General features: G+C 43.6%; 1 protein-coding gene across 1 annotated transcript in view; it reads left to right on the top strand.

Moving 5' to 3' along the window:
- The window catches only part of WWC2 (WW and C2 domain containing 2), a 157,989-nt gene that overhangs the window by 65,030 nt on the left and 68,631 nt on the right, over positions 1–24,328 (top strand). The window contains exons 3-4 of the mRNA XM_050945314.1: positions 18,661–18,864; positions 20,726–20,802. Coding sequence (XP_050801271.1) covers positions 18,661–18,864; positions 20,726–20,802 — 281 coding nt within the window. The remainder of the gene's footprint in view (positions 1–18,660; positions 18,865–20,725; positions 20,803–24,328) is intronic.

Here is a 24,328-nt window from a genome sequence, read left to right on the forward strand (position 1 = left end):
TAATTTTACCAGGTGTTCTGTACTGAGCATCGGGAAATATGGTCATCCTAGTCAGGCACACCTCCTCCATTCCCGGACCCCCCCATCCCAGTGGGTCTTTGCAGCCTCCTCCCCCATCTCCATTTGTCCCTGCAGTCCCCCTTGCCTGTTCCCATGTGGCCATGCACCCCACTCCCATTCAGCTGCTTGACTCAGTGCTGTCACCCCACTAGCAATTCTGAACCCCTGTCTGTGACCCCCCAGCTGCCCCATGTGCCCCACTCTGTTCTAACCTGGCTCCATGGGCCAGGTGCTGTGATGAACTTCTACCCCTTGAGGAATTCTGTGCCACTGCACACACGCAGAATTCCCCTCCCCCCACACAAAATACACATTCTGCCCCAGAAGTGCTGCAGTTCCATCTTTTGCCTACCGAAGGCCGCTGTGGCACCAGAACAGCCTGCTGAATTCATGTTGTTGGCTGTTCTGGCGCCACAGTGGCTCTTGTGGGTGAAAGGCAGAACTGCAGCACTTGTGGGGCAGAATATATTTTCTGCAGAAAAAAATATAATTCTATGGGACACATGAATTCTGCACATGCACATTGGAGCAGCATTCCCTCAGGAGTAGAATAAAATGAATTTCACCCCAAAATACGTAAAAATCATTTAGTCTGGTTTGAATGCTGAAACGCCTTGAAACTTGTGTTAGATTAGGAAACCAGTTAATTCCCAGGTATATGATTAACACCAGGGTACTGGCTAGTTGCCTAGGGTTTTCCGGGGCCGCTGGGAAGGGACTCTGGAGTCGAGCAAGTTCTGCCTTGCTTTCACGCTGCCTGGAACTTCCCTTTACTCCATATCCTGCACTCCCTAAATAATCCACTTCCCGTGCTGACCCCGGGTCAGGAGCTAGCGCTGGGGAGAGTTTGCAAGAGGAAGTCAGGCTGGTACTGTAAAACAAGCAGTGTCAGACTGGTCACTGTTTGATGGGACAGGGCTATGGGAAAGGTAGGGAGGTTGGAGTAGCTTTGTATGTTTAAATTTTGGGAGAGCAGGAATTGGGGGATGGAAAGTGAGGCATTTGATTAGGAGAATCTGAGGAATATATTCTGTGTTGCTCTGAGGATCAAATCTCCATTGTCTAGCCCCAGTGGTAGTCCAGTCCTTAATGTTGTTCCCACTTTCCCCAATCTGTTTATAGACAGTGTAAAAGATTAAAGCTTTTGTCTCCATGCTTTTGATGGTTTAAATTAGGACATCATGTTTTCTCAGTGCATCTTTGCTTACATAAATAATGTACGTTATTTGCTGTGTTCAGAATTTGATAGCTGTTTTTCCCCGCAAGTGCCTTTTACTTTCAAATAGATGTAGAGTATTTCATCCACCTTTTATTTTCTTCCTTTCCCATTTATAATTTCCACAACTCTTCCCTAATTCTCTAAAAACTAGAGTTGGGTGGAAAGAGGCATTCCATGTCATGGGGAATTTTGATACTTTGAAAATTTTTGTTTCTTTTCGATTTGGAACTAAAACAAAATTCAGAATTTTCCACAAAAGGGGATGGAGCCCAGGCCCTGAGGGGCAGTCCCCCTGGAGAGCTGCCGTACACACTGGAAACCCTGGAGTCCCTGACCCCAGAGCTCCCCTGGAGCCATGGACCCTGGAAGCCTAGGCTCCCTGGTAGCCCTCCAGGAACCATGCCTTGTTTCTGGAAAAACTTTGTCAAAATCAAAGTCTCCAAAATGTTTAGATTTTGACAAATAACCTTGTCCGGTACATTCGTGTGTGTGATTAAGTGATTGTAGCTAGACACGTCTATGCCATAAGCAAAGCTAAAGATTATCTACTATATTTTCTTTACCTTTTGGCTTTGGAATATGTGCTTAACCATCTCAGTGCTTGTGTGTAGTTGATTGTAATAGTGGACATTACTATATTAAAGAGAGGCTTTTTTTCCCCTCCTTAAAATTTCCTTACTACATTTTTTTTTTAATCTGGAAAAGTAATAACAAATATTTTAAAGCAATTTTAAAAATCGCTTCCATTCTGAGCTTGGAGAAGAGCAAATATTTGATGCATAAATAATCGATGTGATATGCAATGCCACAAGCCTGGGACAGCTTCACAACACAAGAGAAGTGGAGCCCAGGAAGAGTTGTGTTAGTTAATCGCTTACAAGTAGAATGGAAAGCAATCCATTGTACATGCTTAGAATATTGTGTAATGTAAGTTCCAATCAATTGTATGTCTTCCTCTTCTCTCATAATTCCCTACACAGATTTGTTACACCTCTGCATGCCAAAAAGTATTTCTGTCTGAGTCACTTTTGCTTCCTACTTTGGAAGCATGGAATGTGCAACGCATGAGTTGCTTTCAGTCTGATTCATCGACAGGGTATAAGAGAATAAAAAGAGTATGGCAGAAGGGAGATAGAGAGGAAGAAGACAGTCAGGGATGGTGCCCCTACTCCTGATCCCTTGCACTCTGAACGTAAAATTCAGTGGAGTTGATCATTCCACCCCCTGCTGCTTCCTTCATGCAGTTTCAGCCCCTGGTGGTTTGGCTAAACTGCTTGACAGCCGTAACTCAACCTGCAATGTCATGGCAACAGGATCTCAGCTCTTGTCACGTTTTTCCAGGCCTTGACACCAGCTTATGCCTGTGACTGGTTTGTCTACCGTACGGAGCCTTGCTTTCTCTCTCTCTCCACTAGCCTGGTGCTAATGCATCTACTTCAGGGAAAGGGTATTTGGGGACAGAGGCAAGAATCTTGGAAAGTGAAAAAATACACCTATCCTACAATGAGTCTTCAGGTTCTCACATCTTTTATTTCTGGAAGTCCTAGTGAAAGAATTCTCTGTTGCTTGAAGTATGTGTTCTTATTTTGAGACCCCACGAAGGGCTGGATACTGTAAAGCCTCGTGCTTGCCTCTGAACTGAAGTTCCCTAGAGCCCTGTTACCAGACATGGAGAGAGGACTGGTACACCATGAGCTCAGTGACCTGGTTACAGTTTTGTTCCATCATTCCTAGTAGAAATCTTTGAGTATAAACTTCCTGAGAAAAAGGGGTGTGTGAGTGAATTATTTTAAGTTTATGGGAAGTTGAAGAAAATGGTTGGAGGAAAGGAGACTTGTTTTATCTGTAGGTGCCTAACAGAATGAAGAGGACAAAGGGAAAAATGCTCTGAACACTTTCTCTGCAATCTAATGCTCCATGCTGTCCTTATAAATCATAAACTTCCCCATCCATAAAACTAGTGGAATGTGAATTTATTTTTGTGTGTGAAATTTTTATCATTGAGGGATATACTCCACTAATTCATCTTCTGTATTTTAGATAACTTTGAAACCATATTATGTGTTATGACTCGGTGATCTTGAAGGGCCACAGGGTTTGGTCAAACCCACTGCCTCTGTAACATACTCTGTTTATCTTCTTCTTCAGATACCCATTGAGCAAATGTATCAAATGGAAATGAGACACTATTTGTTTTGAATCCTTTCTCAAAAGTGTAGTTGGGAATCCTTTTGTGGCTCAAGTTTGAATTGTGCAGTATTTCACAATGTCAATATTGCTTACATTAAGCTTTTGGAATGTAAACTGTAGTGTCCAATATTGTCTAGTAGCATGTTTTTACCCTTGCTGATCTACCCGAAACTAGTGCAGGTGTGAGGTTGTTTTTTACTATTCATTAAGGCTTCCATCTCAGTTACATGTAATGTTTATTTTGTCAGCTTAGCTGAGTTGAGAAATATTTGCACACTATTTTTAAAAAAGATACGAATGTATTTTTGTCTGATAAACAAATCTACCGGAAATGTTAATCATAGAATTGGGTACACCCTTTTTAAAATTCATATATCAAAATAAATAGTAATTAAGGTAAAATTTATAAATGAGTATTACAACTACTAGATACTATTAAGGCCAAGTTGTTTTGTTTTATCTTGCGATAGTTGGCACCAGTTCAAGTGCTTGCTCATGTAGATACCATTCTAGGTTTGCACATGTGCGGTCGTTGGAAATTTTTGCCTTAGCGGTATCCATAGAGTCAGCTGTGGCACTCCTTTGAATACTGTGCTCGTGTGTCGGTATATCAGGCGCGTCCGGCCCTATGCGCTCTTTCAGTTCCTTCTTACCACCCTGGTGGTTAATCAGAGTGCCTTTGCTTGCATAGCAAGGGCTAGCGGTTTTGTCTCTACTGACTTAGAGCCTTAGGGCCTTGTAAATAGTTTGTATATAGTAGTTAGAGTCCCAGTGCAGATTTCGCCCCAGGTGGGGCATTCTCCGATCTCCCTGGTTTAAGCCCTGAGCGGACTGTAACAGGCCTGTGCCTGTGAGTGACCTCCATAGTGGCTGCCTCAGTTGAAGAACAAGTACTGTATCTGTAAAAACTTTCAGCCCAGGACTCAGAGGGAGTGGGATAGTCATTTGCGGGCTCAGCTCATGGAGTCTGCTCTTCATCTGGTTTCCGAGCAGTCTCACCAAGACTCACCAAGTACCTCGGCCTCTGTGCGCAGTACACCTCCAGCATCGGGCTCAGCCAGGCACTGCTCCCCATCACGGATGTCCAAAAAGAAATCAAGGAAGCATGACTCCCCTGCAGCAGGCAAGAAGAGCCATGGGTCATGGGGCAAGAGACCCAGTTCGGGCTGCCCAGCCACATGAACGTGCCTCCCTGGTTGTGTAATTTACTGGAGTGTCTTAATCTTCAGGTGACATTTTTTTCTCCTACGTGAATTGTATAATTCTATGAGTCTGTACTTTTCTCTTGGTACTCACGTCCACCTGAAGCAACAATCTACCATCTCTCTGGTATTTTCTTCTGGGAGCCCTAGAAATCTCTCATCTTCTACCTACACAGCTTCGGCCATATTCCTCCTCCGTGGCTAATGGCCAAATCTCTGGCCAAGGAGAGCTGCATGTGGTTCACACTGGAGCAAGTCAACAGTTCTACTTGAGTCTACCAGGGGAGATGCTGAAAATTTATTACTTCCATAGCATTGCTATTCCTGGAATAAAAATGTCCAACTCTCTCCTGTCTACTGTTACACTGTGCTTCTGGTAGATTGTAAGGTTTTAGTATTCTATATAATAAATAAGTATCATCTACTGAAGATAATAACAAAAGGAAATTACAAAGACTTTTTTTTTTTAAAACCAAGACTTGGCAGAGTTACTTTGTAGCAAACAAGAACATAAATATCTGAAGTGAACTAATGAAAAATTGAAATACTTCATGTCCTATGAAGCATTTTGTTTCCCATGCACATGTAATGTGATGTACTGAAGATATTCTGTTTTCCTTCTGGTTACAACTTTCTTCAAGAGCAGTTTAACATCATTTTAAAAAGTCCTAGTTTGTTGGCACTGAATTGTTATTTGGCCCAAATTCTTATCCCAGATTAAGTATTTTGAACCTTGACTGCTGTTGGTCATGAATCCTATTGTCCCCACTTTGGCGTTAGCACTAAAAATTATAGTAAAAAAACAAAACTGTACATAAGAGGTATAATAATTCTAGTGGTCAGGAATTTTCTTGGGCAAAACGTGGCATCTTTCTGTTTGTGTAATTCTCCCAGTAGAAACCATAAGTGTTGGCTTTTCATTTTATAGAATTTTATAGAAGTATGGTGCATCTCACAGATCTTGAATATTGGAGAAAGTAAGATCCCCAGTTGTTCTTGTTGTTAAATAAATAAATATACAAACTGTTCACTTGAAATAGCTTATAATTGAAGCACAGTGATTTTAATAAAGATGTTATAGAAAAATTGATTAACTTTACAACGTGCAAGCGACTTCGGCAAATGAAGTTAAAAACAAATTGTCCGGTTAATTTTAGTTGGTATACAATGATCCTACATTCAGACATTGTCTCTGCAGCACATATTTTGCAGTATTATGGATTCTGCATTTGTGTCATGATTAAATAAGTGAAATTAACACTAAAAAGTAAGACAAAGGGCTTTTTATCTAAGCAATGTTTTTTTGGCCCTTCCCCCACATATTCCTTGAGAAGTCTGCTGTCATGTGAATGCTTCTTAGAACAAGAAAAAAAACTATTAAAAATAAAATACATCTAGAGATACATTTTTGTTCATGTCTAGTTGTGCCATTAGTACATTTTATTTTATGTATACCTCTACCCCAATATAACGCTGTCCTTTGGAGCCAAACATTTTTACACCGTTTAGGTGAAACCGCATTATATCGAACTTGCTTTGATCCGCCGGAGCATGCAGCCACCCCCTACTCCCCGGAGTGCAGCATTACCGTGTTATATTTGAATTCATGTTATATCGGGTCACATTATATCAGGGTAGAGGTGTATTTCCTGTGCCATAAATTGGCTTCATAACTTTCTTCGCAAAAAACAAATGAATATGATGGTGACCAGCTAGCCATCATAGAAATGTAGGGCTAGAAGGGTCCTTGACAAGCCCTCTAGTCCACCCCTCTGCCCTGAGGCAAGATCAGGTAAATTTAGATCATCTTTGGCAGGCGTTTGTCTAACATGTTCTTAAAAACCTTTAGTGACAGGGATTGTACCCCCCTAGGAAGCCTATTCCAGACTTATCCCTAGTCTACACTAGGAATTTACATTGATATAACTGTGTCTCTCAGGGGTGTGGAAAAACCACACCTTTGAGATATAGCTACATTGACCTAACCCCCAGTATAGATAGTGCCGAATGGATGGAAGAATTCTCCCTTTGACCCAGCTACTGCCTCTTGGAGAGGTGGAATACCTATGCTGACAGAGAATCCCTCCTGCTGGCATGGGTACTGTCTGCACTGACGTGCTACAGCTGTGCAGCTGCAGTGGTGCAAGTGCTCTGCAGTAGTGTAGGCATATCCTTAACTACTCTTAAAGTAAGAGAGTTTTTCCTGCTATCTAACCTAAATCTCCCTTGCTTCAGATTAAACCCATTGTGTCTTGTCCTACCTTCAGTGGGCCTATAAAACAGTTGATAACTATCCTCTTTTATAATAGATCTTAACATATTTAGAGACTGTCTCAGTCTTTTCTTAAGACTAATCATATCCAGTTTTTAACCTTTCTTCATAGGTCAGGTTTTCTAAACCTTTTGTCATGTTTGTTGTTGTCCTCTGAACTCTCCAGTTTGTCTACATCTGGTCCCCACACTCTGGGGCATACCCATTTAGGGGGATGGGGAGGAACATTTTGAGGGGGCATGGTGGGGCCTTGGCTCTGCCCACAGCTTCACTTTGGTCCTGCTCCCAGCTGTGGCACCAGCCCTGGCCTTGACCCCGTCTCCTTTCTGCAGTCCCAGCTTCAGCTCTAGCTCTGGCTCCTAGCCGTCAATCCTGGCTGTGGTTCCACTTCCAGGGAAGTACAGACTGAGGGCTTGGCTACACTGGAGAGTTGCAGCGCTGGTGGTGGCTTTACAGCGCTGCAACTAACACACCGTCCACACTTGCAAGGCAGATCCAGCGCTGTATCTCCCTGGATACAGCGCTGGCTGTACTCTACCTCTGCCTGGGGAATAACGACTGCAGCGCTGGTGATGCAGCGCTGCTCTGCCAGTGTGGCCACCAAAAGCACTGTTATTGGCCTCCAGAGGTATTCGGAAGTATCCCAGACTGCCTGTTCAGCCACTCTGCTCATCAGTTCGAACTTTATTGCCCTGGCCTCAGGTGACTCGCCCTTTAAATGCCCTGGGAATTTTAAAAATCCCTTTCCTGTTTGCTCAGCCAGGTGTGGAATGCAATCAGTGAATCTTTCCAGGTGACCATGCCGCCACGCGCCAAACAAGCCCCAGCTTGGAGCAACGGCGAGTTGCTGGACCTCACCAGTGTTTGGGGGGAGGAAGCTGTGCAGTCTCAGCTGCGCTCCAGCCATAGGAATTACAATACCTATGGGAAGATATCAAGATATGATGGAAAGGGGCCATGACCGGGACGCGCTGCAGTGCAGGGTTAAAGTGAAGGAGCTGCGGAGTGCCTATTGCAAAGACCGTGAGGGAAACCGCTGCTCTGGTGCTGCCCCCATGACCTGCCATTTTTATAAAGAGCTGGACATGATACTTGGGGGTGACCCCGCCGCCAATCTGAGGACCACGATGGACACTTCAGAGCGAGGGGGGAGGTGGAAGAGGAGGAGGAGGGGGGGAGGAGGAAACCGAGAGTGAGGGTACTGGGGTGGTGGGGAGACGCCCCGGAGTCCCAGGAAGCATGCAGCCAGGAGCTCTTCTCAAGCAAGGAGGAAGGTAGCCAGTCGCAGCAGCCGGTACTTGGTGAAGGACAAGCAGAGGAGCGGGTTCCCGGTAAGCAGCTTGTATTTTCAGGATGGAAATGTTTCGGGAGAGGAGGGAGGGTTAGAGCTGCATGCATGCATGCCTAGATGTGGAATAGCCCATTGATGTGGTCTATCACGTCGCGGTAATCGGCGTCGATAATCTCTTCAAAAGTTTCAGCCAGAGCATGGGCAATGCGCTTGCGCAAGTTTATTGGGAGAGCCACTGTGGTCAGGCTAATCCGTCCACGCCACTGTGCCGTGAGGGATGGGGGAACCATTGCTGCACACAGGCAAGCGGCATAGGGGCCAGGCGGAATCCGCATTGCTGTAGAAGACCCTCCCACGCTTCCCAGGTGACCTGCAGCAGCGAGATATTTTGCAGGATCAACTCCTGTGGAAAATGTTGGGAGACTGTTCAGTGTAGGTGTCCCCTGCAGCTGTTTGCTTTCTCCAATGCACAGAAACCCCAGTACAGTCCAGAAGCAATCAATCAGTTCCCCTTACTCACCGTTTCGGGGCTCCTGTGGGTTACGTGCGCTCTCTTTGGCATGGGAAAATTATGCTATTGTGAAGACGGTAAACTCCTTCACTGTGTGCGAATAACTGTCTGAGGGTATGGCTACATCTGGAATTTCAAAGCGCTGCCCCGGCAGCGCTGCGGGAGCGCTGCCGCGGCAGCGCTTTGAAGTGTGAGTGTAATCAGAGCAGCAGCGCTGGGAGAGAGCTCTCCCAGCGCTGCATGTAAACCACATCCCTTACGGGTGTAGCGTGCAGCGCTGGGAGCCGCGCTCCCAGCGCTGCTGCCCTGATTACACTGACGCTTTACAGCGCTGTATCTTGCAGCGCCCAGGGGGGTGTTTTTTCACACCCCAGTTGCAGCGCTGTAAAGTGTGAGTGTAGCCAAGGCCTGAGATATAAACAATGCTGCCTCTGTTAACTGTTGTCATTTTTGCCTTTCTACAAGCAACCTCGACTTCTCGGATGCCTGTATTATCAACAGCTGAAAGACTCCAAAACCTCCAGAAGAAGCCGCGAAAAAGCAAAGATGCCTTGCTGCAAGCAGTTATGGATCACTCTGCCAGAGAGAATCAAAAACTGCAGGACTGGAGGGAAAAGGAAAGCAGGATCTGCCAAAGAAACTCAGCGGCCAGGAAGAAAAGCACAAAGCAGCTGATAAGCATCCTGGTGCAGCAAGCGGACTCTATCCAGGTGCTTGTAGACATTCAGGCAGAGCACTACCGTGCCGCCCTCGCCCTCCCCGTGCCAAAGCTCTTTCACTTGTGCCCCAATGTCAGCTCAAAACCCCCTTCCCCAGCATCCAGGTTCTTACCACCACCACCACGACCAGCTGCCTCCAACACCTGTACGTTCACCAACCAGCCCTGAAAACTACGACCCTTACCCTCTGCACTCAACCCCCATCACTATGCAGTCATTGCACAGCACTCCAGACATGACATATTCAAACCTGTGACTGTACAGTTCCCCACCGCACCCCCGCTGCCCTTTTAGGTTCCCAAAATGTTGTGTGTCTGTCAATAAAGTTATTTTCTTTTCAATAAATGAACTCTTGGCTTTGAAAACAGTCTTTATTATTGCAGAAAGTAAAAAGATACCTTAGCCCAGGAAAGAAACAGGCACTGCAAATCAGCTTAGGAAAAACAGATTCCTACTAACATTGTAACCACTGCACTTCACTCCCGTGCAAGGCACCAAACATTACTGTTAGTTTTCAGCCTCAGATTCCTCCCTCAAGGCACCCCTAATCCTTGAAGCCCTGTGCTGGGCCTCTCTAGTAGCCCTGCTCTCTGGCTGTGCAAATTCAGCCTCCAGGCGTTGAACCTCAGAGGTCCATGCCTGACTGAACGTTTCACCCTTCCCTTCACAAATATTATGGAAGGTACAGCACACGGATATAATCACAGGAATGCTGCTTTCCCCCAAGTCTAGCTTCCCATACAGAGATCTCCAGCGCCCTTTTAAACAGCCAAAAGCACACTCCACAGTCGTTGGGCACTGGCTCAGCCTGTAGTTGAACCGTTCCTTGCTCCTGTCAAGCTTCCCTGTATATGGTTTCATGAGCCAAGGCATTAACGGGTAAGCGGGGTCTCCAAGGATCACAATGGGCATTTCAACATCCCCTACTGCGATCTTCCGGTCTGGGAAAAAAGTTCCTGCCTGCAGCTTCCTGAACAGGCCAGTGTTCCGAAAGATGCGTGCGTCATGCACCCTTCCAGACCAGCCTGTGTTAATGTCAATGAAATGCCCATGGTGATCCACAAGCATCTGGAGAACCATAGAGAAATACCCCTTCCGATTAACATACTTGGATGCTAGGTGGGGTGGTGCCAGAATAGGAATATGCGTCCCATCTATAGCCCCTCCACAGTTAGGGAAACCCATTTCTGCAAAGCCATCCACAATGTTCTGCACGTTTCCCAGAGTCACGGTTCTTAGCAGGATGCGATTAATGGCCCTGCAAACTTGCATCAAAACGATCCCAACGGTCGACTTTCCCACTCCAAACTGGTTCCTGACCGATCGGTAGTTGTCTGGAGTTGCCAGCTTCCAGATTGTAATAGCCACCCGCTTCTCCACCAGCAGGGCAGCTCTCAATCTCGTGTCCTTGCGCCGCAGGGTGGGGACGAGCTCAGCACACAGTCCCATGAAAGTCGCTTTTCTCATCCGAAAGTTCTGCAGCCACTGCTCGTCATCCCAGACTTCCATGACGATCTGATCCCACCACTCAGTGTTTGTTTCCTGAGCCCAAAAGCGGCGTTCCACGGTGCTGAGCATTTCCGTGAATGCCAGCAGCAATTTCGTGTCGTACGCGTCAGGCGACTCGCTATCATCGTCGGACTCATCACTTTGGATCATGAGGAATAGCTCAACTGCCAAACGTGATGTGCTGGCGAGACTCGTCAGCATACTCCTCAGCAGTTTGGGCTCCATTTCCCACAGAAATCGCGCTGCACAGAAACTGTTGAGAGAGTCAAGATGGCGCCAAACGTGGACGGAAAAACAGGGATTACTGGGATGTGAAGCGATGCATCATGGAGCGATGGGACAGGAAGCAGAATGACCCGCACTCTCTGCCCCCTTCCCACAACCCACGGCGCCAAAATGGGACAAGGTGCTCTGTGGGATAGCTGCCCATAATGCAGCACTGCCAACAGCGCTGCAAATGCTGCAAATGTGGCCATACTACAGCGCTGGTAGCTGTCAGTGTGGCCACACTGCAGCGCTTTTCCTACACAGCTGTACAAAGACAGCTGTAACTCCTATCGCTGCACACCTGCAAGTATAGCCAAGGCCTGGGTAAGGGTGGGACAAGACCAAAAAAGTCTGGGGACCACTGGTCTACATCTTTCTTAGTCTGGTGCTCAAAACTGGAAAGAGTACTCCAACTGAGGCCTCACTAGTGCCGAGCAGAGCACCACAGGGATGCTACTGGAAGAAGAAAAGGTTGCTTACCTTGTGCAGTAACTGGTACATTGAGATGTGTCTCTATGGGCCCTCCTTCCTCTCTGCATCTGCTTGTTCTTGTTGCATATACAGATAGAAAAGGAACTGAGGGTGGTTTGCCAGCCCAGCTCTATATACCTTCAGAGCACGGCACGAGGATGTATAGAGCGTATGTGTGGGCCAAATGGACACTGCTAATAGAACATTTCTGATCAAGGACTTGAGGGGCACAAGCACACCTAGAGTGGAGCTCCTACAGGGACATGCATGTCTAAGAACCACAAAAACAACAAGCAGTCTGATGGCAAATAAATAACAGATTTACTTGGGCATAAGCTTTCATGGGTAAAAAAAAAACTTCTTCAGATGCATGGAGTGAAAATTACAGATGCAGGCATTTTTATACTGACACATGAAGAGAATGTGTCTGTATAATAATGATAAAGATTTTCTTCCTATAGGCCCTTACCTACCAATTCTGAGTTTCCTTAAGTCAACTTATTTGATGTCCATTGTCCTTATTCTGCTGCTCTCACTCCTTCCTTCCTTAGAATCATGAAATCTGTCATTTTACGATCACTTTCACCCAAACTGCCTTCCACCTTCAGATTTGTTAGCAATTCCTTCCTGTTAGTCAGAATCAAGTCTAAAATCACTTTTCCCTGATTACTTCCTCCACCTTTTTGAAACAAGAAATTGTCCCCAATACATTTTAAGAATATATTGGAGATTTTTTTCTGGTTTTCCATATTGTTTTTCCAACAGGTGTCCAGCTAGTTCAAGTCTCCCATTACTACCAGGTCTTGTATTTTTAGATATTTCTGTTCTGTTCTAGAAATGCCTGATCCTTGACCACCATTTGTAGCAGACTCCTCCCATGATGCTGTCCCTATCTCTCCCCCTCCCACCCAATCATCAACACCTTTTATCTTTACCCAGCTTTCAGCTGGTCTGCCTTTCGCATCTTTTTGGACCTCAGAACAATAGTATATATTGATGTATAATGCAACACTTGCTTCCTTTTATCCCTGTCTATCCCCTTCCTGAATAAGCAGTACCCCTCTGCACCAGTAATCCAGGCATGTGAATTGTTTTACTAAGTCTCTGTGGTGCCAATTGTCTTAGTTTGGTTTGTGTATTAGGACTTCCAGTTCTTACTGTTCTGCATACTCCTTGCATTTACGTATGCACCGCTGAGAGTTAAGTAAATTCCTCCACTGATTGCCCTCTTGTTGCTCCAATGACCCTGTTGTAACTTTACTTACATGCGCCGTGCACACACAGCTCCAACTACTAGCTTAGTCATCTTTTTTTCATACCTGCCAGTGGACTTTGATCACCTGCCAGAGCGATGAATAAGCCTCCTCAGTCTTTCCATCATTGTTGTGGGCTCCAAGCAGGCAGCACACCGGTTCAGACATCAGTCAGGTCGGTAGATGCATGCCTCTCTCCCCCCTAGAAGGGATTCCCTGACGCTAGCATCCTATGTCTCCTTCTCTTATGTGTGATGAGTATGAGCCCCTCTCATCCTTGAGTGTAGGTGGCTTCTCTTTCTCAGGGCTGCTCCTTATTGCCTGTTGCCCATACTGCATGCTGGTTCTGGACCTTGAAAAATGGGTCTCTGGTGCTGCAGAAAATGTTGATATGAAAAGGTAATAAGCTTTTTTTAAGTTATGAGGATTAAAGTTCTCTTCACTAGAACAGATCCTGCCCACGCTATGCTGGATTCCCTACCATTCTTTGCCGACATGTCTTAATCCTGACCTGGAGGAATAGCCTGTAATGGTAAGAGTATAGTTCACTATCCATACCCATTAAGTGCTTGTCTCTAACACAGCCAACAAGATTGCTGTTTGTGATGGAGTGTCTTATGATGTAGACTCTTATCCTCTGGAAGCTGGACTGAAACCCCCAAACTCATTTCACATAAGCTATTAAACAGCTATGGGATGGAAATGCATTTTTTTTGTTGTGCTGGGCTGAATTTCAACTAATGACTTGGAGATTAAAGGCTCCCTGTGCCATTACCACTTCTGAGAAATCCAGCCCATTAGTGGCATACCTTTAACTGTCCTGATGATATTCCCACCTAAAAGTTTAACAACTGGAAGTCAGGTATGACAAAACCAATTCTCATTCAAGCAAAAACCCTTAGAAGGGTATTGTGGGTCATCTCAGTGTGAAATTCGCTTTGAAATAAATGAACCCTTAATTTTGAATGCCCCGTGAACATTAGAAAGCATGAAAAAGCAGAGTTACTCACTCACCCAAATGATCACTGCTTCCAGAACTGTAGCATTACATTATCAGGAAAGGGCAATAAACTTTGTCTGTCTATGGACTCCCATGTAGAAACTGGTAAACTGTTATATCAGTAGTGTGGCTCTGAATTTTCACATGAACATATATTTATGTGAAGTTACATTGTTAAATGTATTTCTTTATCTAATGAGTTGTTATTCACTCATTTCTAAAAGGCCATATAGTGAAAACTAGCCTCTATTTTGAAAAGCATCTCTTGAGGGGATTTTAAAGCCTTATCTACACATGAAGGCTATTCTGGAATAGCTTTGAGTGGAGTAAATATTTCTCAATAAAATCACATTTATAGTGAAATAGAGTTTCCACTCTAGAATATCTGTGCCGGCCAATTTCCCTGTATAAATAAGTACCTAGTCTCCTAATCCTGAAGTCACAGAAGGGACCACATTAACAACTTTCCAGGAGGCAGAGGGGCACTTATGAATGCACATATTCTAAAATAAACTCACATAATTATAATGTTGGTTTGTATATGCAGTTTTGAAAGGCAAAAAGAAATTGCTTCATTAAGTTTGTCAGCAAGAAAAATCTGTTGCTGATCATCTTTGTCCTTGTCCTGCAGTCACAAGGACGGGGCTGTAGGCTACAATTTTTAGGACTCTGTGGGCTACAACTGGCTTTGGAGCCACACATTGAGCAATCGTTACTTAAACCTATAGCGCAATTACCTACAATATGCTTGAAGACAAGACCTTCCAATCTTGTAAAATTATTCTCCATTGCTACTAGTGTCACTCTTAAAATACAATTACATCATTGCATCCTTCCAAAAAACAACACAACTGTATTAATCTTATTTGATCGCTGGCCCATTCGAGTCCTTGCTGCATCCTCCTTTACAAGAAGGAACACCTCTGAAAACACAGCACTCATTATTTTGTGTAAATAGCTGTGAAGGTGTTTTAAAGCACAATAGCAATAATAAATGCACTGGTGGAGACATGTGTTGCCCATCTGAGGGGGAAAAATGGTATTGATTGGCTTCTTTGTGTGTGTCGGCTGTCTCTGTGGAAAAGAGCAGGTGACTGGATTTTGTGGTTGTGTAGCTAAAGTTAGTTTAAAGAGTGATTCCCTGTTGAGATTGTTGGAAAGCCAACTGTGAATAAAGCTGCCCTGCTTTAATCTTTTATGTATTGCACTTAAGTTTTATGTGATGGGTTCTCTCTCGCTCCTATGCTTGTTTGGTGTATACTTTTCCAGTTGAAGTGCACTACGCTGTCATGTATCTGTATTCGGAGAAGAGTCACCAACATTATATTCTCAAATCTCTCATTAATTTGGCATCTTGTTGTTTTTGTGAATTTATTTAAAGAACTGTCTCATTTTCTTTCTGCCTTCCCAGGTATGCCTAATGTTAGCACCAGAAAAGATAAAATTTGAAAGACTATAAAGTATTATTGATAATTATTATCACCAGGGATCTTGCCTTGGAACAGAAGGAGCTTAAGTTTCTGTTTACACTAAAAACTTCAGTCAATAAAAATCACTGTGGTGTACAGCTGCTGAAGTCCATGAATCTCTCAGGCATCTGTGCACATTTGACTGCTTGCGTCAGCACTGCACCTACACATCAAGAGTGCTTCTGTTGATGCAAAGTACGGTACACCATGGATAGGTATCCCCGTGTGCCATGCTCCATTGTCCAATGCGATGCCTTTGGGGAAATTTTCATAGTGTGTGGTGGGGTAGAAATGACTGGTGGGATTGCATCACAATGTAGTTTTTGAGATGATGAGCAGTGTCTGCAGAACTTTCAGATGTGAAAGGTCACGTTCCTGGACCTGTCTGCCAAGCTCCCCTCAGCCCTCCAATGCATGATACCAGAATGACAGTGGAGAAGCGAATCGTGATTGCACTCTGGAATCTTGCAAAGCCATATTGCTACTGGTTTGTGAGAAGGCATTTTGGAATTGGAAAATCAACAGTGGGAGCCATTGCCATGCAAGTGTGTAGGGCTATTAATTATCTCTGCCTATGCAGGACTGAGACTCTCAACAATATGCCAGACACTGGATGGATTTGCATCACATCACTGTTTTGGCACCAGCCCACCTCGCCATAGAGTACATCAACAGAAAGGGCTGTTATTCTTTGATTATGCAAGTGCTGGTGGATCACTGAGGATGCTTCACTAATATCAATGTGGGCTGTTCAGAGGAGGTGCATGAAGCTCACATCTTCAAGAAGGAAGGACTGTTCAGAAAGCTGCGGGTACAGACATTCTTTCCTGACTGGAAATGCCAGTTGTGATTCTGGGGGACCCTGCCAACCCCTTACTCCCCTGGCTTGTGAAGCTGTATGCTGGCCACCTTCATAGCACCAAGGAAAGATCCAACTACTGGCTCAACAGATGGAAAATGAATGTGCTTTTGATAGATTGAATGGACACTGGTGGTGGCGTTCACTCACTAGTTTGGATCTCAGTGATATCCCAGTGATTATTGCTGCTTGTTGTGTTTTTCATAGTATCTATGAGGCAAAAGGGGGAAAAGCTGCCACCAGGTTGGAGGGCAGAGGTGGAGCAGCATTTAAAGTCAGAAATAAGTGGTTGCGGGAGGCTTTGAAAGAACACTTTAACAGTCAGCCGTAGTAGTATTCTGTAGGCCGGGAGCTTTGGGTGTTGCTCGGAATTGAATAGTGTTTGCTGTACACTTATAAATGCAGGTGTTGTCCTAAAGCCATTAACTATGTGGTGCATGCAATATGTACATTTACAAGTACTGTTTGCTTTGAGTACCTCTATGCATTCTACAGTATGTATTGGGAACTAATAAAGATGATTTTATTCTCCCAAAATTGAACTTTATAGAGGGGGGAAAAACAGGGCGTAAAAACAATATGCAAAAAAACACAGGCAATGCAATATAAATTAACAGTGTGGAACTTTAAAATTGGAAAGGCAGTAAACATTTCTGTCCATTTCAGTGCACCCACATAGCTATGGCTACACATACACCAACTGTGGTTCTTGCAAGTTAGTATATGTGAAGCTGTGTTTCCCTAGCATAGAGTGATGGGGTAATTGCGTGCCCTGTGATGTCACATGGTATGTTGAAGGGTGTCGGTAGGGAGCAGCAACCATGGAGTTCTTCAAGGGCTGCAAAGGGTGGGAGTCTGGGATTTTTGGACCATTGGTCAACCAGCATTTGGGTTTGCAGCCTGAGAGGACCTGAAGGTGGCGATGTAGGAAAATGTCTTTAGTGAGGGGCATGTTAGTATCAGAAAGTGGAGTGAAACAGGACACTTGATTATAATAGAGCAGCTTGTATTCTGTGGGATTCATATTTTTAAGTGATCAATATTTATTATTGAATATTCCCTTTTGTCACTTGATATGGAGTTATTGTACCTTTTTATCAGCTAAAGATTTATCAGTCAAGCTTAAATCATGAAGTGAGCCAAGAGTTTTAATGATCTTCTTGTATGTATAATGGAATTTGCAGCGTTTAGGTTTCAGATTGGATAGCTTTGCCATGGCGATGACTGAAGATAACATCAGCTTTCCTCTCCTTTATTATTATAACTTGGTGCAAGCTAACACTGCATTAAGCAGCCAGGAAATGCTAAAATTAAGGTTGACAATGCTGCTGTAATTCTGCCCCCTTGCATATCTGCATTAAGGCAGTCTTATATCCTGTGAATCACATTTCTTTCTTGCAATATAATAACCTTTCTACAATCTTGCATATCCAAGCCCATGTGAGTATGACTTTAAAGAGTGTTTACCTTGTGCATTTAACAGCATTTTGTGTAGTCAGGTTCACTTTTTCTTATGTTGTTTGTGTGGATTCACAGTCCTCCATTAGATTGCTAATGGCAGAGAAAACACAAATACACATTAAGAAAAATAATTTAACCTTTCACTCAGCAGAGATGAGGAGAAAACCATTTTAAAACATTAGGAAAATGTGTTTGTAAAACCACCAAAATGGTAGAGGGACTCCAGAACAGGTGTAATGCTGGTACCTGAAAGTGCTTTTAATTAACTTTAAAAAAAAACAGAACTAGATTTCAAGAGGTTTGTGCTCATTTAAGGGCTTTATATTGACCTAGTTATTTATAACAGAACCTTAGCTGTAATTCAGGTAGAAAGCTTTTCCTAAAATTTTAAGTATTTTATCAGTTCAGAAGACAATACCAATGGTTTAGAAACTTTAGAATGTATACTACTGTATTACCTATTGTGCATTAATTGTTCATTTTAAAGTTGGTCTTCACCCTAAAATGAAGAAATGCTTTTATAAAAATAAACTGCTCCACATGCCTACTAGTCAAAGCTTAGTTGTCATTTTAAATTAACAAGGTAATAAAATGGACACTTTAAAAAAATGCATGTAGTACTAAAACTACAATTTTGGATCCCTTTTAATTTCTTTGAGACAGCTAAACCAGCTGAAGAAACTGTGGAGTATCCAGGCTATTTATACTGGCTTCCAGCTTCTTTCTTCTGACTTATCTTTTTGTGGAGGGACTAGCCCTATAGTCTAGACTTAAACTAGAACTGTGAATTACAAATAAAACCAAAATTGTAGACACAATAAAAGTGACTGGCACACTGAAGTCTATTCACGTGGCAAATTTAATTTATTTAACTAAATTGAAGCTTTTAAAACTATATATTTTTAAGAAACCACACAGATAGAAGATCCCCGAAAACAATGGAGGCAAGAACAAGAGCGAATGCTAAAAGACTATCTCATGGTAGCGCAGGATGCGCTCAGTACCCAGAAGGAGCTGTACCAGGTGAAAGAACAGAGACTAGCACTCGCCCTGGATGAGTATGTACGTCTGAATGATGCCTACAAAGAAAAATCAAGTTCTCGTACTAGCTGTAAGTACATTAGAAAGGCGTATGCTGTAACTGCTTTGATCATGTATTGTAATGGCTCTTGTTCTGCAATTCAAGACTAGTCCTAATGTTTTGAGCCCCTGGCTGTTTTTCTGACAGTCTTTCCACTTTTTGCCCCTTAAGGCAACTGTGTTCTGGTACAGAGAGCTCTGGTCTGTCCAACACAGTTGAACTCCTACAGAAATTTGGGCCAGGCGTTTGGCTCTGAAATCTGTTTCTCCATGTGGTTTGCTGGAATTTAGATTAGGTGGGTTGGTGTTCTAAGGATCCAGGATCACTTGTTCCTTTTTGGCTTGCAGCCACCAAGTACTCAGTACGTAAATAGGTGGCAATGATAGATGGAGCAGTAGATTTCGCTGCTTGCTGTTGGTAACAGTTTATTTTAATTTTTGCAAAATGTGTGCAGATATAAGGCATGAGGTTCAATAAAAATAAGTGGGATCATTTTGATTTAAATCCCCAAAACAAAGGAAGGAACCTGCTGGCCAAATATAGTGTTTTTGAGAGATCTGTGTTTGGGTTGTTGGCCAAATATCTTACTCCAGGGTGGGTAGTGTTTAAAAAGCAGCAAGCTCAACTCCTGAAGAGAAGAGTAGTGAACCTCAGGCTCTAGGATTGCCAGACATCCAGTTTTTGACTGGATTGTTAGAAGTCCGGTTGGCCGCCCACAGTAAGCTCCATGCGGCTCCCGGAAAGCTGTCAGCATCTCCCTCTGGCTCCTAAGTGTAGGGGCAGCCAGGGAGACTCTATATGCTGCCCCTGCCCTGAGCGCTGGCTCCGCAGCTCCCATTAGCTGGGAACCAGGGCCGACGGGAACTGCAAGGGCGATGCCTGCAGGCAGGGACAGCATGCAGAGCTGCCTGGCCGTGCCACTGCCTAGGAGAAAGAGGGAGATACCTGCAGCTTCCCAGGAGCCACCTGAGGAAAGCGCTACCCAGAACCCAAACCCCCTCCCATGCCCCAACCCCCTACCCGAGCCCTGGGCCCCCTGCTACACTCTGAAACCCTTGGCCCTAGCCTGGAGCCCCTTCCTCCACCCTTACCTCCTCATTTCTGGCCCCCATGAGGGGGTCCAAAAACCCCTGCCCCATCCCAGAGCCCCCTTCCACACTGTGAACACTTCATCTCTGGCCCCACCCCAGAGCCCGCATCCCCAGCTAGAGCCCTCCCCCCCGCAAGCATCCTAAGCCCCTGCCTCAGCTGAATGAAAATGAGTGAGTGAATGAGGGTGGGGATGGTGTGAGTGCGGGGGAGAGGGGGCCTCGGGGAAGGACTGAGCATGGGTGGGCAGGGCAAGCAAGGGTGGGGCAGAACAAGTGATGGAGGGAGGGGAGAATGGAGTGAGTGGTGGATGGGGCCACAGGGAAGGGTAGAGCAGGACAATGGCAAGGGTATTCAGTTTTCTGCAAATAGAAAGTTGGCAACTCTTGTCTCAGCCAGCTGAATAAACCCACCTTCCAGAAAACCTATCTGATGTGAGAGCTCCTTGAGCTCTGAAGATTCCTTCCCTCACAAAGTGTGCTGCCCAGCTAGAAGAATGGTGGCCAGGTGTTGAAAGCAGGGGGAAATGGGGACTTGCCTTGGGTTCCATCCTAGACAAAGAGCTTCTCCTCTCTTAAATTTTTGAACTCATCCAAATGATGGTAGCAAAAGTAGAAGAAAATTTGTTGAGTATTGATTAATTATTTTCACATGCATGCTGACTTTACTGTAATAAGATGTATACGTTAAAGTAATGCCCATTTTATTTGCACTGTTATGTTAACCTCATAGTTTTAGTGCTAAGTGAACTCTTCAAGATTAATGGTTGAAAGTAGTTAATTTTTTGTTTTTTTAAAATAAGTATTCTCAGGCTCCTCATCCAGCACAAAATATGATCCTGACATTCTGAAGGCGGAAATCTCCACTACAAGATTAAGGGTGAGAATGCTTAATATAGTTCCACTGGAATTCTGCGCTTAAGGTTTGTGACTGCAGTGTGCTGAGCATGGGCTAGCAGAGACTCAGATTTAGATCTTTTGCACTCAGACATTGAACCCAACTAGCATTCTGGCTAAATGCTGCTCAAACATTTTAATTAAACTGTTACCCAAATCATCCTAAAAACCAATCCAATTAATTTTTAATGGGAACACACTTAACTTTGAGAAGAATATTCATTGGTTTAAATATGTCTCATAACTAATTTCACCTAGAAAATAATTCAATAATTGATTGATTCCTTTTTAAAGGCGAAAGCTGGGAAACAAGAGGGCAAAATCCTTTAAAAGTGCCTAGTATGTGGATCAGCACCCTGTGCGTAATTTAAAATGAGATCCTTTTATTTCTAAAATCAACTTTGGGGCTCTCATGGCAGAATTGGTTTTAGATTTGCAATGACCAGGATAATTTGGGACTTGTTTTAATCTGCAGATACAAAGTAATGAGCATAAGTGTGCTTCTGTACACAGCTACTAAAAGATTTCTGCATATTATAGGCATTGAATTTGGTTATCTTTTTAATAATATGAAAAATAAATAGTTTGATTTATAGCTTGCACTCATGAATTAACCTTAAATAAGGGGGGAAATGGTGTAGAATAAATTTAAAATCTAAGTAGGACGAGGGAGTTCCGCTATGTGAACTGTGGCAAACACTGCCTTTTCGGCAGTTTGGGTTCTCCATTTGGTATTGAATTTTTTTGTCTTGTCAAAATCTGCTCAGGTTGGAAATACAGCACCTTCATATGCTTGGTGCTTGAATCCGTGCTAGGGATACATAGGTTCTGTATGCATAGAATCTACACAAGGGGTGCTGGTTGTAGAGCTTTCAGCGTCCCCTGCTGGACAATTCCCAGCATTTACAGCAGCCCCAAAGTCACGTCTCCTCTTCATATGTAGTCAAAATCACAATTAGTGTTATCAACAGCCAATATTTGGGAAGTAGTATGATGTCACACGTTTAACTTATTTTTCCAAATTAACATTTAACACACACACACACACACACACACACACATACCATACTGCAGTAAATTTGCTTCTCAGGTCATGCACACCCTTCCCACTCCCCTACCCAGGTTTATTATTGCCAGTTACTTAATTTTTAGGGAGTGGGCTGCCCAGCAGATTAAAGAACATATTTCAGCAGGAAGTTTCAGGAACCCTTGAAGAGGCGGGAGCCCTCTGGAAAGAGGGTTTAAGCCTGTAGGAGAGGCTGACAGGATGACAAGGCCAGGGATTGGAGAAGAACAAATGTGATGGGGAGGGCAGATGATTGCCTCTGCATGTGGATGGCTGCCTTTAGGAATGGCTAAGGAACTTAACCATATTTATTTCCACAAGACTGGCAGAAAGCTAATGTTGTACCAATATTTAAAAAGGTTAAACAGGATGACCTGGGTAATTATAGGCCTGTCAGTCTGATGTTTCCAGGCAAGATAATGGAGCAGCTGATACGGGACTGGATTGATAGAGAATTAGAGGAGGGTAACATAATTGTCAGTCGCTATGAGTTTATGGAAAATAGATCTGTCAGACTAACTGGAGATCTTTTTTGATGTGAACACAGGTTTGGTTGATAAAGGTAATAGTGTTGATGTAATATACTTGGACTTCTGTGAGGTGTTTTGACTTAATACTGCATGACATTTTGAGTAAAAAAAAAAAACCAACTTGATATCAAATTAGCATGGCACACATTAAATGGAGTGAAAGCTGGCTGACTGACAGGTCTCAAAATGTAATTGTAAGCAGGGAATCATCATCAAATAAGTGTGTTTCCAGTGGTGTCCCACAGGCATTGGTTCTTGGCCTTACACTGTATAACATTGTATATTTTAATTACTTGTAAGAAAACATTAAGTCGTCACTGATAAAGTTTGCAGATGACAACAGCTGGGGTACTGGTAAATAATAAAGAGGACAAATTGCTTGGTAAACTGGGGGCAAAAACAATGTGTATTTTAATATGGCTAAATGTAAATGTATACATCTGGGAACAAAAATGTGAGCCATACTTAAAGGATGAGGGACTGTTTGCTGGGAAGCAGTGACTCTGAAAAAGATTTGGTGGTCATGGTGGATAATCAGCTGAACACACTCCCAGTGCGATGCTGTGGTAAAGAGAGCTAATGCCATCCATGGATGCATAAACGCAGAACCTCAAGTAGGAATAGAGGTTACTTTACCTCTATTTGACGCTGGTGCGACCACCGCTGTGTCCAGATCTGGTGCCCACAATTCAAGAAAGATGTTGATAAATTGGAGAGGTTTTAGAGAAGCATCATGAAAATGTTTATAAGATTAGAAAACATGCCTTATTAGTGATATACTCTAGGAGTGCAGTCTATTTAGCTTAACAAAGAGAATGTTTCTCCCTATTAATATTTGAATGCTGGGAGGGAGAAGGGGTTAGCACTGAAAAGCCTAGCTGAAGAAGAGATTTGAAAGTGAAGAGGAAGGTTAGTTCAAATCATAGGCATGGAAGAAGGCTTGTAGATGGAGTAAGGAGGAGGGACAAAAGGACTGTCAGGCAGGAAGCTTAGAGAAGAGCACGAGTAGGCAACCTGTGGCACGTGTGCCAAAGGCGGCACACGAGCTGATTTTCAGTGACACTCACACTGCCTGGGTCCTGGCCACCGGTCCGGGGGGCTCTGCATTTTAATTTAATTTTAAATGAAGCTTCTTAAACATTTTAAAAAACATATTTACTTTACATACAACAATAGTTTAGTTATATATTATATACTTATAGAAAGAGACCTTCTAAAAACATTAAAATGTATTACTGGCATGCGAAACCTTAAATTAGAGTGAATAAATGAAGACTCGGCACACCACTTCTGAAAGATTATTGACCCCTGGAGAAGAGTATGGGCAGTGGGAGAGGGTGTAAGATGAAGCAAGTGCAGAGGTGTGTGGGGGCAGAAGGGGATTATACAAAGCCTTGAAGGAGAGGACAAGGAGCACAAGAATAGAATGCCTTAATGTAAGTAGAGTGCAGTAAACAAACAGAGGTCATGCTTCATCATGTAGGTCACATTCTTCTGGGATAGCACACCTAAGGTTATGTCTACACTGCACATCTTACAGCAGCACAAAAGTGCTAGAGTAGACAGAGCCTAAGGCACCGGTGTAACACTCAGGATAATGAAATGAATTACAGCAGAGGATGTTTAGAAGGTGATTTTTAGGAACACTTGTGAGTTGCTGGGGGATCCAGTCCTCAAATTGAAATCTCTGTGTGTCCTCTGAAAGTGCTTATACATTTACATTTTTGGTCGGGAGGGCTAGCAGTTCTGTGGTTCTAGGGAAAGTGGGGATGGTTTTAATCTCTACATTATATAAAACATGAATGTCATGTTAGTTTTAAGGTTTTTCTATCCCTTAACTGGAAGTTTTGAGTGAAATCATTCCTGGGGATTGGAGTTTTAGTTAGTTCTCAGTTTGTTTATAGTTAGGAAAA

This window comes from Gopherus flavomarginatus, chromosome 3, assembly GCF_025201925.1.
Source record: "Gopherus flavomarginatus isolate rGopFla2 chromosome 3, rGopFla2.mat.asm, whole genome shotgun sequence".
Classification (NCBI taxonomy): domain Eukaryota; kingdom Metazoa; phylum Chordata; order Testudines; family Testudinidae; genus Gopherus; species Gopherus flavomarginatus.